The sequence below is a fragment of the Pterocles gutturalis genome, unplaced genomic scaffold, assembly GCF_000699245.1.
Source record: "Pterocles gutturalis isolate BGI_N339 unplaced genomic scaffold, ASM69924v1 scaffold12657, whole genome shotgun sequence".
Lineage (NCBI taxonomy): Eukaryota > Metazoa > Chordata > Aves > Pterocliformes > Pteroclidae > Pterocles > Pterocles gutturalis.
The window spans coordinates 12,474-26,985 of NW_010108065.1; the positions used below are offsets into that span (position 1 = coordinate 12,474).

The 14,512-nt window shown below is 35.4% G+C and overlaps 1 protein-coding gene across 1 annotated transcript in view; it reads right to left on the reverse strand.

Annotated features, from left to right (window-relative positions):
• Nucleotides 1–14,285, reverse strand: part of LOC104461053 (sodium/potassium-transporting ATPase subunit beta-3) — a 17,526-nt gene extending 3,241 nt beyond the window's left edge. Inside the window, exons 1-6 of the mRNA XM_010072499.1 lie at nt 14,201–14,285; nt 13,354–13,482; nt 9,044–9,151; nt 7,751–7,938; nt 6,972–7,022; nt 1,300–1,386 (exon numbers count right to left, since the gene is read on the reverse strand). Of these exons, the coding sequence (XP_010070801.1) occupies nt 1,300–1,386; nt 6,972–7,022; nt 7,751–7,938; nt 9,044–9,151; nt 13,354–13,482; nt 14,201–14,285 (648 nt within the window). The remainder of the gene's footprint in view (nt 1–1,299; nt 1,387–6,971; nt 7,023–7,750; nt 7,939–9,043; nt 9,152–13,353; nt 13,483–14,200) is intronic.
• Between the last annotated feature and the right edge of the window lie 227 nt (nt 14,286–14,512).

Genomic DNA, 14,512 nt, shown 5'->3' on the forward strand with positions numbered 1-14,512 from the left:
CTGACTCTGCCTGTTGGAAGCACAGGTTGACAGTCTTTCTTTAATCTTTTATGTCTAAGAAAATGGATGGTTTACCAATTCAAGAAGTCTTGCAACAAAACTGAAAACACAGAACTACACCTAAGTAGCATGAAAGCAAATGCTCAAGAAAAACAAACTCCCTCTTAATAAAAGCCATGTGAGAATAACATGAAAGCAAATGCTGAAGAAAAACAATCTCCCTCTTAATAAAAGCCATGTGAGAATACAAAAAGGTTACGCAAACTGCTCCAAGTATAGAGTAGACTTGGAAAAAAAACACTGATAAAGGAATAATTTAGTAAAAAATCACTTTGTGGAAATTACAAACAACCACTATGATATACTGCAGATCTAACAGATTCATGTTTAAAAAGTACTTTTATCTTCAATGGTGAACAGTGAAGATGTTTATTAGGCTAAGTAACTTTGTCAATAAGAGGCAATATAATTTTATATTTCATAGAAGGCATGGATTTTCTGTATGTAATCACAAACTGATGAAAGAAAATAAAAAACCTAAATTCAAGTAAGAGGCAATATAATTTTATATTTCATATAAGGCATGGATTTTCTGTATGCAATCACAAACAGATGAAAGAAAATAAAAAACCTAAATTCAAGTTTGAAAATAAAATGGAATTTTAACTCTACATATTCTGTGCCCATAAAGTAGTGAGCTTTGGGGTTTCTTAAAACTTAAGGGTTCTTCAGTTAGATAAATAAAATTTATGTCAGAATACAATGAGGATAGATGGAGCAAGCAAAGAAAAACAAATATAAGAATTTTTTTTAAATTAACAATAATAAAAAGATCTGCTAGCTTGAAGTGCTTCTTCATAAAGCAGAGCAAATGTAAAACATGACCACAGTGCCACGAAGAAATATAACCAACAAGACCATAATGAATTATAAACTTAATCTCCTATACATAAACCCCAAGGATTAACTAATTAGAAACTGTATTGTAATCTGAAGAACCAGGTCACTTTTCCTGCCTTTCCCCTCATTCAACAAGATTCCAAAAGGCATCTGTGACCATAAAGCAGCAGATGCCCTTAACACTGCTAGATGCCTCTTCTTCATTAGGACAATGCCCAGTTTATTTCCCCATGTCTGCTAAAGCATATCTCTGATCTCATCAAGCACTGTGAAATTTCTGCATATGTAATATTCTGTATGATTACCTCATTATACAGTTCAAACTTCAGAATCAATCTGATCTTAGTAATTGTAAACAGAAACAAAACATTTACAAAATGAAGACCAAGGCATACTTACGTGCAAGCTTTTCCCATAGTATGGGAAGTACATTAAGTCAATCAAGCCTTCAGAAGGAAAATAATTTATCTCAACCATGCCTTCTTCCTGTGATTTGAGACAGCAACAAAATTAGAAGTTAACATCTGCCTGCATGAAATCGAACACAAAATTAGAATTACAATCCAATGATAAAGATCCCTAAAAAAAAACGCAACTGAGCTCCAAAGTCTTAGAATATATTCCAAAATAGATTTATTTTTGGCAAACAGTTACATGCTGCACACATCTGCTACAGTAAGGATTATTAACAGTAGTATTTAAATTAGTAATCAAGACAAAACTCCTTGCCTTTATGGTTCCCTTATAAGTCAAAGAAAAGGGGAGGGGGGGAGAGGATATTAACTGAAATGAATAACTTAACAACAACCACCAAAAAGCAAACATATGTAAGCTAAAATCCCAAGTATCCACAAGCAAGCCTGTATATTTTGGTGAATCAACAGCACATCCATATCTATGTTAAAGGTGAATTTCTGTTTAAAGCCATGTCTTTAAGCCTCTCAAGTCTGGAATAATACAACCCTTCACAAAGAACTATAGTCCCTTCCCTGCAATGGTGTACTATTCCTAATATTTGTTCAACTAGGCTTGGAATACAGGCTACGTAAACAGAATCCCAAGTTTAAAATGGTGCTGTTACTATAGTCTGTGTGTGTCATCACCGCCTCAGATGAACAACATACATATGCACGCCTTATCACTAGATTTTGCCCTATAATCCCGAATCATGTAATACAAAGCAACTACCTACAAAGCTGCTGCCTAATTTCTGACTAAGTCATCCAATCTGTAAGATATTCAAAAGATGTATATACGATTGAGCTGTCCCAGACACATACTATCAGTATAACAACACAAAGACACATCTCCCTATATACAATATACCTCAGGACTGTGTATCCTGGCAGGTTGTCAAACTACTGCAAGTTCAAACCAGTAGGAAATGCCCACATCTAATGTGACTTTCTATAATAAGGTAAACATATTACCATGATAAAGGGACTAAAATACCACTAAAATAACCCCCCTCGAACGCTAAATGTGTCTTCAGAACATCACTGCTTGTTCAGTGTAATTCACAAGTTCAAACTTTCATTATTTTTTCTATGCTATCACATGCAACAGCTGCAATTTTTAAAAGTTACACAACAAAGTTCAGAAGACAACTGCAGTAATAGAACTCAGCAAAAGAGGAACAAAAAGATCATAAAATAGTAAAAAATCAACTACAGCTCAAGAATACCTTCTCCTCACCCCCTCACAAGAACATATGTTGTCTAGGATATGCCCACATTCTTGCTCTTCTGCACTCTAAATAATTGCAATTCTTCAATATGTTTATTAAGTATTTTGGAGCTTGAGCTAGCAAATTTAATTACTAAGTAGAAATGTGTTGTTTTTCACTGTTATTCTTTATTTTATTCAAAGCTCATGCAGCTGAAAATACTCATTTTTCAAATGTATTTCTGAAATAATGGCTGAAAACTTCAGAATACTGAATAACATGAGAAAGATAAACAGGAGAAGAGCTTTCTAGAGTAGCTAAACACAAGACATGCATGCAGTCATAAATACATACACATTAGGCTACCGATGCAATAGCAGAGAGGTTCTGGGACATGCAACTGCCTGTCTCATGCAACTGCTGTGGGGTTCGGTGTTTTCTTTAATAATTAATTAATCCTAATTAATATCTCTACACAATTAGAAAAACCCACTACACCTAAACAAGCTGCATTTGCTGAAGAGCTTCAAGAATCAGCTCTTTAGTGAGTGTCACTTTTTCTGCTTGCCATTTACAACTCCCACAAAGAGTTGCAGGCAGTCAGCAAATCTAAAATCTGGACAGATAGACTTGCACCTCACTTACTGGGTCTCTATTAAGACCATGTCTTAGAAAGAACAAATCTGCAGATGTTAAAATAACGTACAAAGACCCAAGGAAGGAACTTGGGCAAGACTTGTCCATAATCATTTGAGAAGAAATGGTATCATTGCAGAAGTTAAAGAGCAGTACCTACTAGTAGAAACTGTAAAATATCTATGATTACTGTCACAAAAAGAAAGGTAACTCAAATGCTGAGTGTATTGACAACAGCAAGACATGTAGTGTCATTCATACAGCCATTCTTCATTTTTGTCAACTAGAAAGTGATACCTAATACAAAGTCAAGATGGTCACTAAACAGCAGAAATATACATAGTTTGGAATTAAGGCTATTTTTCTTTTCTGTAGCTAAAAAAATGTATCATGCATCAAAACTCAGCTTTCAGTAAAGGTAGTTTAACTTGAAAGAATATTGCAGCAAGATGTTCCAGCACACATGGAATTGTGCACCTCCAGCCCCAAACTAAAGACCTAAAACACTGATCTTCAAACTTCCTGGAAACACAATCCTTTTTCAGCTTGTTTCTTTTTGTGCAGATCCTCAAGCTATAGCAGGTCAGTTCCTCCAAGGTACAGGAAGAAGAACCACCTGTGAGAAGTATCTGACACTGCAAACACTCACTTCCCTAATCTACAGAAATTACACTGATGACTATGTGGGGGCAAGGGGGAGAGCATTCCTAACTACCAAGTGTGTTGACTTTGAAATCACAGATCTACCTACAATTTTCTATTTTAAAAAAATCCCACAGGAAAAGTACAGGGAGAAGAAAGAAGAATCACCTCACAGGCGAATGCCTGAAGAACATAAATTTCGAAGTGAAAAACTTAAACCGCGTTTCAGGTGGCAACGACTGGCAGGATGTGCAGACAGAAGCCGTTAACCTTATTTTTTATTTGAGAGACTTGTCCTCTTAAATTTTTCCATGTAAAAGTCTGATTGTATTAAGTCCAGGCAGACACTTGTTCAAATTGCTCTCAATATATGTAAAACTCTAACTATGAAGAACAAGAAATATTTAAAAACACAGATGAAGGGGAAAGAAAAATTGGTGAACAGCACATCTACAGGTTAAACAGTCTCCTCTATAATGAGAACGGGATAGTAGGATTTCCATTCTGTTCAATTAAATCACCTTTTAAGCAAAATCCATCTTCGTCACTCAGATGTTAAAGATTTCTGATGTAGAATTTAAAACTACTCGTAAGTTGTATTTGTGCTATGAACAGCACAAATATGCCTACATATTCTGTGAAGCAAACCTCCAGCATGGGGTTTATTTTCAGAAATGCATGTCATCTGGATTGCATTTCGCAGTACACATCAGTTACTTAAAGACTAGGTAAACACCTTGAATAAGAGAAGCAATAGAGAAGTACAAATGACTACTACACTTCAACTTCTGTTATGAGAGAGTATTTAAGGAACATTCAAATACAGTGGCATGCACAACGCACTATTAAATTCATCTGTAAAACACATAAAACCCTATTGGCTAGCCTTCTGCACCTTTTCAGTGTGCTCACATGAGGGTCACATCCTTGCATCAACAAGATCCAGAAGAGCCACAAGATATTATTTCCAGGTAAGCATTCACCTTACGCACTACAGAAGAGGAAGAGACCACTACACAGCACTCATATCCTAAAGAGTCAAAGAAATAAAAGCGGAACTGAAAACAAGGCCACATAAACTGATGTAAAGAACAGTGTAATCCTTTAAGTTTAAAGAAAGAGTTTCAATAAGCAAGAGGCTTATATATAACCGAAAAAAGTTGTAGTTCTGTAAAAATGAAGCATAGACAAAAGGAGAAAATGAAAAAGTTGATGCTGCTTTGTTGTCCACAGAGTAGAACGAATTGTAACCAATACTTAAGCTTTCCTAAGCAGGTAAATAATGATGAGCTAGGGCAAGAATAGGCTAATTTAAGATAAAATAGATGCATTCAAAGTGGCAAAGCCTGACAAATATTTTCTCTGGAAGTCACCGAAGAACGAATAAGATTAATAATCTTAAAATTTTAAAACACCACATTTGTGTAGATCAGAGAAATTCTAGCTGCATATGGTAAAAAGCAGTACTTTGTACTTAAAGAAAGAGGATGCAATAGATACCATAACATCCAATACAATTTAAGTATCTCAAAGGGTAAAAAAATGGCAAAAAACCCCACCATGATCAACAAGTTGTTATCAAACTTTAGTGAAATCAGCTAAGAGGATAAGAAAAAGCATAATCTGTGATTTGCTTAGTATAACTTTTACCACTGTCTCACAGAGCATCGATGTATGAAAGCTGAAGAAATAAGATCACCATAAAATAGGATTTTATAAATCACTTGAACATTAGTTCTCAACACCTTACAAGGCATTTCAGGTGGAAATGGTCCTGGACCCTATTCAGTGCTTTCAGTAAGGACTCATGATATGTGAAAGGAAGTTCATTCATTGACGGCATCAAGCCTTAAGTAGTGAACACTTCAGAGAAAGCGATCCCATTAAAACTATTATGAAAAACTGGGGGAGAGGGGCAAAAAAAAGCAACTCTGAACTTCAAGAAATCACATATACAAACACAGATGAGGAAATAACCAAAAGAAAGATACAGGTAGTAAAATGATTAAAACACTCAATGTATTAGAAATGGCAAATTCACCTTCAGAGAACTCTCTTCCAATGTGATGACAGAGGCAAAAATTCTGTCATTAACAATACCTCAGCTAAAGGCAAACTTCTGTCCAATTTGGGATACCACATTATGAAAAATTATAAACTGGAGAAGTCAAAGAAAAAGGAGTACTAGTAAAAGTAGAAGGAACTTAATTGCTTTATTTTAAATAAACAATTCCTCCAACAGAACAACATTTTTTAAGCACAGACAGAAAGAAATCAGGCTCAAATAAGAGAAGGAATCACCTTTACTTGCAACAGACTGTCATGAGGCAATCAAAACTTTCAAAGACTCCACAAAAATTAAGTATTAAAATTTTTGTATACCACAGGTACCTAGGATGAAGGCAGGAACTCTTACAGCATTTCTCTTATAAATTACTGAAATTTCCCAGCTTACATTTCTATCAGTGACCTCAATCTAAAAGCCATGACTCCATCTCTTCCTTAAGCTACTACTCTACCAAGGCTTTCACAGCTCCCCAAGCAGTCTAGGAAAAATATGCAGAAGTCAAAGTAATCATTATAGTTGCCATAAAACATTCTGTGTAAATCCATTGGTACACAACAAATATGCATAGATTAGCTGTTATTCTAAGTAGTTTATATTTTATTTGAAGGCAACTTTTACTTGCACAATAACATTAGTTTCCACACTGTGTCTTACCCATCATTTATAAAATTGTCTAAGGTGCACTTGCAGCATGGAGAAAAAATAAAAATATAGGTTATGAAATGGGGAAAAAAAACACAACTCACAACAAATAAATAAATAAATAAATAAACAAACATGACCACCAATTACATGTATGCATTTTCCTTGACTCTAAAGAAAGTCAGGTAGCTCAAATACATCTAAAGATGAAAGAACAACAACAAAAAAAAGTATTTTTAAGTACACTGAATAAATTAAATACACTAAAACTACACTAGACATACAGTAGATGAAAATAAGAAAAAAAGTACAAAGTCTAAGAAGAAAGGAAGAGAGGGAAACAGTATATTACTTCACTTTTCATCCTAATCACAAGGAAAATTAACTACAGGCTTATTTCTTACATTCAGAACTGACCTTAGACGTACAGTGTATACGTGGTTCTCCTTCAGGCTTTAATCCAATTATCTAAATGAGAGAAAGTTAAAATATTTATAGTCTTTCTTCCCCTTTCCCATTTTACAGGCTCAATTTGAACTTTTCCCCTACTTAATATGACAGAGTTCATACAGGGAGCAAATCTACCTAGTGTAATTTGATAGAAAGCAAAATTTTAGACCAGGACTAAGATTTAAAGCATTTTTAAGTTAAAGCTCAAATAGTTACAGTGGCCACAGAAAGGACTATTTTCTTATTTTACATCCAGCATGTTACATTAATGCCTCAAACCAGTCAGCAGTTCAAGTAATGTGTAACATTACTGAAAAGTCAAATACTTATTCACTCAGTAAAGTTTTCATCTCTTTACACAGTTCAAGAGTTACAGAACGCATTGCATTCTAATTTTATTTCTAGAACGCAGCCACGAAGTAAAACACACTCTACCTGCAGTGTTTTAGAATCTGTTACATAGAACAGTAAGCAAAAAGAGGACTGCACTCCTTAAAACAGGGTTTTCACATATTTTGATGCAAGTAACCAAAGACAATACTTATAAGAATGCTCAAAAAGCTCACTTCATTTTACTCTGAAACACATGAATTGCTAGACATTTCAGTAAATTACACTATTCCAGAAATGCAAATATCTTGAGAAACAAACTGAACACGTATTTCAGTCCTCTTCTACAGTAATTTTTCACACAGTGGTAGTGGGAGCACTTATACTAATAATGAAAAAAATCAGTAGGCACTTACTCTGTTCATTTTCACAAGCACACAGGGAGTTCCTTTAGAATAGCCAAAGGTCTTATCTTCTTTTCCAGAGCATAGTCCAAGCTCAGAGAGGTTAAATCGACAAGCCTTTTTAACAGCAACATCATTCTGATCAAAAATCCTTCCGGGTGTACAGTTTATGTTTTGGGATTGCTTTGAATCATCATATGCTATGAAACACAAATAGCTTGTAAATCAATAGTATAAAGAATACAAGTAGCCAAAAACTGCAGAAGCCTATATAAACATCTAATTTGTACTTGTTCCTTGTCTGGGAGTTTACTCAAAGGACTATGTTCAGAGCACTACGTCTCTTATACCCATCTTAAGAACCACTTACTTTTTCAAAGCCTATCAAGAAGTGGCAGTGTACTTCAATGAAAGAATATAAAGAGTATTACAAAATAAAAAATGCTGTCCTGCTTTTTGAATCATATCAATAATCACAGCTTCATTAATTTCTGTACATAAACTAATTATGTATTCTAAATTAGTAATGCATTAAAATATAAACAATCAAGTTTTTACCTGGAAACTAAACCAGTTTTCCCTTTGTACATGTTTCTTTTATAAACACACAGGAAAACTCTTGAGTGTTTCAATGACTATTAAATTGTCTCTACATTTAGAGACATGAGGCAGTATAACTGATGTTATGCCAGCATCCCAAGTTGTTTCTCACTTTCTTTTGTTTCACAAGTAAACAGATCACATTGTCACATTCAACTCTTCACATCTAACATGTTTTGTGGTTTTCTTCCTCTCCCTTACACCCCACCCCCAGCTAAGCATAAACAAAGTAAAATGTAAAAAGGGTAATGAAAGTTCATCCTCAATGCAAAAGTCCAAAACCCACTGAACTGTAGGAGAGGCAGGGAACCATGAAATGTAGCTTTCCTCCCAGGGACCCTTGCCAGAGCTTTCAAAGAAAAGCCTGCTCATAAAAGCCTACTCACCAAAATTACAAATCCAGATAGATTCAAGTATAGCTTGTGCAGCTAACAAAAATACTCAGGCACACAAGTGAGATTGTACATTACCTCCTCAATTCTGACTTACAACTTTTGAGGAGTTAAAATTGCTAGTACTTTCAATGATTTCTATATTTCTAGATTCCTTTTTCTGGAAAGTATATACTTTAATAACATACATGTCTAGAATAAGCCTGAACTTGCATCAGTTTTCATTAGCAATTGGTAACTACAAGCAAAAAAGGAAACTAATGTACTCAACATTACGACTCCTGAATTACTTGGGCAGTTGTAACTTACTTACATTCAAGAAATTTTCTAAGTGTAGAAACATATTCTGCATATGACTGGGCATCACTCTTGTTAAAGTAAAATTCCAGTGCGGTGTCTGGCTTTGGTGAAATCATAAGTCCTTAAAAAGAAAAAGTGCAAGTAAAGAACTAAACAACTTATTTTCCCTACGCCACTCTAACCTAGTCAAAAAACGTATCCATAAATTTGAAAATACCTATCTGTAAAGAAACATCAATGTTACCCCTATGTTCCACAGTACAGGAAGGTAGCTTGTGTTTGAAGTCAGTTACCAAAATCAACATTACATGAATTAATACTTAAATTCAACACAATGTATCACTGCAATTCACAAATCAAACCCAACTGATTAGAAATAGCAAAATCAGCAACTTAATCGCTTGCAATCAAAGAATTTTACTGATTCACTTCCCACTTTCCATATTCAGCAAATTAAACTTAAAAATAATTGAAAAAATACCCAAAACCACACCCAGAAAGCCTCTGGTTAAAGCAGTGCTTCAGAGCTTTAGGCAATATAGAGCGAAGCTATGATTGTATCACTGAAACCCACAAGAAACAAAGTACTTTTAAAAACTTTATAATGCATGAAGACGGCTTGAAAGATTTCCCAGTCAAAACAGACAAGCCAAGTTAGTTGCTAGTCCTTTCCTCCTTCTCATCAAACAGAAAATTTAGATGTCATCTGTTTCATTGAGAATACAAGAAACTTCCTTATGCCACTGCATGCCTGTCACTTGAAATGAGTACGCCTCAGTCAGGCTGTGGTAATGATGAATGCTCATGAGCTATCTCCCAGGGTGCTAGCACTGGACACTGCAGCAGCAGGGTCCCACGGCTGGCTTCGTTCAGCTGGAAAAGGAGCAATCTACAGCCAGGGAGCCAGGACGGGCAGGAGAAACAAGGATGGAGATTACTGAATGCTGAAGTCCATAAAGGAAGAAAAAGGCAGACACTGACAAGCATTTTGGGCCCCTCATAGAGGTGAACTGTCCTTCTCCCCAGGATACGGGTAAAGAAAGGTACAGAGTTAAATCTTAAGAGATTTTTTTTGTAGTAGGTGAAAGCAAAAGACACACTCTCTGCTAACACATACAGCTCTGGACCATCAGGAGCTGTCACAAACACAGATACCTAATTCCACTATTATTAATCACTGCTTCAGTAGCAGATGAAATAGCACTACACCACCAGAAGAGATTAAATCTGCTCAAAAACTTTAATTTAATATAAATAATCAGAACAGACAAAAACCCTGCAGTTGTGATTAACAGGTGAGTGCCCACCCATCTTTCTCTTCAAGTATAGCTGAAGACAAGATGACAATGGGAAGATAAAGCTAGGTAAGTTGTCTTAACATGGGCTCCTTAATACGTTACTGTAGTTAATCAATCACAGTAAGCTTTTGGAAAGCATAGAAAAAGTGCAATTAAGCAGTGCAGGTCTATTAAGGATTCACTTATAGAAATGACCAAGCTTCTCATCAGAAGGCAGAAATTATTACAAATACTTTAAATTGGGAAATAATAAAGATATATACTAGAAATTTATCATAGGCAAACATCTTTCAGATTCTAAAAAAACCCAGATACAATTTAAACCTTTTTTACTCCACCTTTTTTGTAGGATTTCCAATAAATCATAAATTCTCCTTTCTGCATTAGCAACAGTTAAATTATTTCCGGGCAAACCACAACTAAAAGCCTTAATGACTGACAGTCCTACAACTGTCAATTTGTAGTCCATACAACTACAAATACCATTTTTGACTGCAAATTACTTTACACCATTACAGTCATCTTCTGGCCTCCACACTGAACCGGGATTCAACAAAATACAAGATAATTAGTAACACAGCTGAAAAATCGCTGAAGGGGTTTAACACACTAAGGGGCTCTGGGGAAGAAGAGATTGTTAGTATCTATAGAATTATACTGTAAATGGAGGACTTAGGTTCTGTTTTTCAGAGTATGGCAAAGTAACTAAACTAGTAATCAATGAATGAAACAATAACTTGAAGATATTCATTGTTTCAGGAGAACTTCAAAAACATCATAGAGGAAAGGACTGCTCAAGTTCCAGTGGATCACGGTCTGCCTAAGACACTATGGTACAAATTCTACAGAAAAAAAGTATTTGAAGGACTGATGCATAGACTGTGAGAGATGCGGGATTCAGGCTCTTCTAGAGGAAGAGAATTAGCAGCCTCAACACAGGATCACATCTAGGATTGTAACAGAGATTACATTACCCTACAATTCCAAGAGGGATTTAAGAAAAATCATCTGGATTTGATTGATAGTATTATCTCCCAGTGTACAATGCAAGTCAAATATCAATTATAAAATAGATCTACTGTGAGATTTCCACGTATATTTAACATAAGAGTAAAACCTTTGACCTACGCCATCCAGGTTTTGTGTGTAGAATTTTTTTATAATTTAAAGTTTTACAGCCAGGAACATGACATGTTTCACTGCAAGTGAAAAATGACAGCGTTAAAGAGAAACACTAAAACAGAAATAAGCAATTTTATTAACTTTTATGTATGAGTAATTAAAGGCATAATTAATTAAAAAAATCAAATGTTATAGAAATTCTTAAATTAAAAACTAATTGTGGCATACATACTTTTTTTAAACAAACATCCCTTAGGATTTATTTCAAAGCAAAGGAAAATAAATACCCAAAGCAAAGGAACATAAATACCCTGAACTGTGAGAAGCATGAGAGAAAAAAATGTCACTCAAGTCCAGTATTAAGCCACAGCTACCCACAGCTCCATCCACTACCAAGGTTCTGACTACCACAAGGGAGATGGAGAGAAATGGTCAACTAAGCCACATTCCTTTTTTCTTTTCTCCTTTTTTTTAACTGAGCAGGTGTTTTGTTTTGTATTATTACTATTATTCTTTCCAGCATTTAGCCCATTCTTAGCTTGAAAAAACAGCATAAATCCTGAAGAACCCCTTAGAAGAAGTGGACACTTGTTAGAGAAGGCCCAAACACTACATCAGAACAAATTCTGTTCAGAATCCAGATACATTTATCACTTTGGCCCAGCTGCAACTTGCTCACACAAAAATTACTGTATCATCTTACGTGTTGATGCAGCTGCAAGATACTGGCTAATTTTAAGAGTCTGGAGTTCAAAAAAAGGCAAAATTATTTTAAAAAATAATGTTGTCTAACTTCCACTAAAATATTAATATTGTGCAGCCATTTAGTTTTGTTGTGTTTTAAACACGAATTTGGTCCCTAAGCCAAGTTACTATAAAATTTGATATATCTTGTCAAATTTTCAGGTGACCCAATCATTTAGGTTCCATGTACAAATCAAATACACATTCTCCAGAAACAGTAACTACAAAACACTCTTTGGTGTACTTAAAGTATGCAGAAGCATCTTCTAAATATTTCACAGTGAAAATTTTTTCCAATATGGAGATACGCCAAAATAGAGCCTATAATGACAGATTTTTGTGATGTATTTAAGCCAATCTTAAAAAAAAATAAAAAAAATAATAAAGACAACCACCTTATTACTCATTTTTGTTTGTGCAGGGTTTTTTTCTGCCACATACAGCTCCTTGAACCAGCCAACAGTAGGACTGGATGGGAACGTACACAAGGAAGGAGTAATTCCCAGAAGGAAGACACTACTTCTAGTGGCAGCTGCATGTTACATGGAGCTAGTTTCACCATAAAACAGGACCCTCTCTCTTCAGTGGATCCCTACAGAATAGGTCAACAACCCGTGAAACCCACGTGCATTCCATGTCAGATGAAAGCTGTCTAATACTGTAATGAAAACTCTGGAAATGCCTTTGTATCACAGTCCCTAAACACTCTTGAGCAGATCACCCCCACAGTACACTCAAGTACAGCATCCTGTACTTTCTTCATAGCATCAGATAATAATCTCAGGTGGCCTTCCATCTGATCCAAGAGAACTGGTTTGTAGTATCTTTAAAGCAACTTGATTAAATTATAATCTCACTTCTACAAAAGCATGCTGTGTGGATGGGCAGGTAAAATTGTGGTCTACATACACGACAAATTCAACTGAAAAGGACTTAGAGAAAAAACAGCAAAAGTTAGCACATACACACAAAGAGCTACTGACTGAATTTATGCTATGAATTTATGCTTGTCTCACATCAAGTTTAACCTTTGAAACCTGCAAGCAACTGAATAATAATCATAGTTTCCCATAGGCAGTTCACACTTCAAACAAACTCTTGAATGAAACTTAGCTGTTCAACCAGACAGAGGTTTATGAAAAAATAAATACACTGTTACCTGGACTAGAAATCCGGTCGCGATATTTTGGTATATCACTGCTCAGTGTCTGAAGCATAACCCACATTGTGAATGTGAAGAGTGCTGCTAGGAAGCCATAAAACACCAGATAGAATAGTAAGATCAAGCCTGTAGAGAAAAAGATAAAATCACTATTTTTGTTTCAGCTAATCCCATTATCTATTTTGAAAACCAAAAGGGGACATAAGCAATACAACATTTAGTTTCAGTTCCCCTCCGCAATCCCTTGCCACTCCTAATTTTAATTATAAATCAGTATGCCTCTAGCATACATATGTGTCGCACAGTGCAGAATAACATGTGCAAAAACATTTTCTTCATACTTCCTGGCTCTTAAAATTTACAAGGCATTTTGGCATCACTATTTTTAAGAGAGAAGCAATAAAACCCACACTTTGGGCTACATAGGAAAGCTGGCAAAGATGACTAAGCAGTCGACTAGAAAAAAAATAGTTTCTCTTGTTTAAAGGAATTATATTTTTCTATCTGGAAAGGAAGGGGTCATAGGGAAGACAAAAGAACTGAGTGAAAAGATAAAATTATTACACTGGATCCAGAAGAGGTAGGAAGCAATTGGTGCTTTAATAACATAGTTGATATTTGAGAGAACTCCACACAGAGCATTCATTCACACATATGTCCTGTTACAAGAGATTTCTCAAGATGAAAATGCTTTCTGATGCATATTTTGGAAAACAAACCAAGCCTTCTATTCAGACTTATCAAAAGTCTTTGCCTAACACATCCACCTGCTTTGCCAATCTACCTTGGGGACCTGGCAACATTCCTGAAATTCACCAACTACACAGACCTTACTAGCTTCAACCTGACAGCTGCTTAAGGAAGAGCTCCTCAAAATCTGAGAAAGCAGCCTCAAGGAAACAGCCTATTATGACGCTGTATCTCGCCATCTCTCACCTGCAACAAATTGCTAAGTGAGAACACCAGGATAACAGCTTGAAAACTTACTATGATTAAGTGTTTTTATTTTTTCTCCTGTTCTTTTTTTCCCCCCATTTTTCATTGTGCATGCACAGACATGTACTCTGGATACACAGATCAGTTGTTTACTGAAAAGACAAGGTAACAGATAGGCCAAAGTTAAAATCTTTAGAGATGATAGGGACGCAGATCAGCT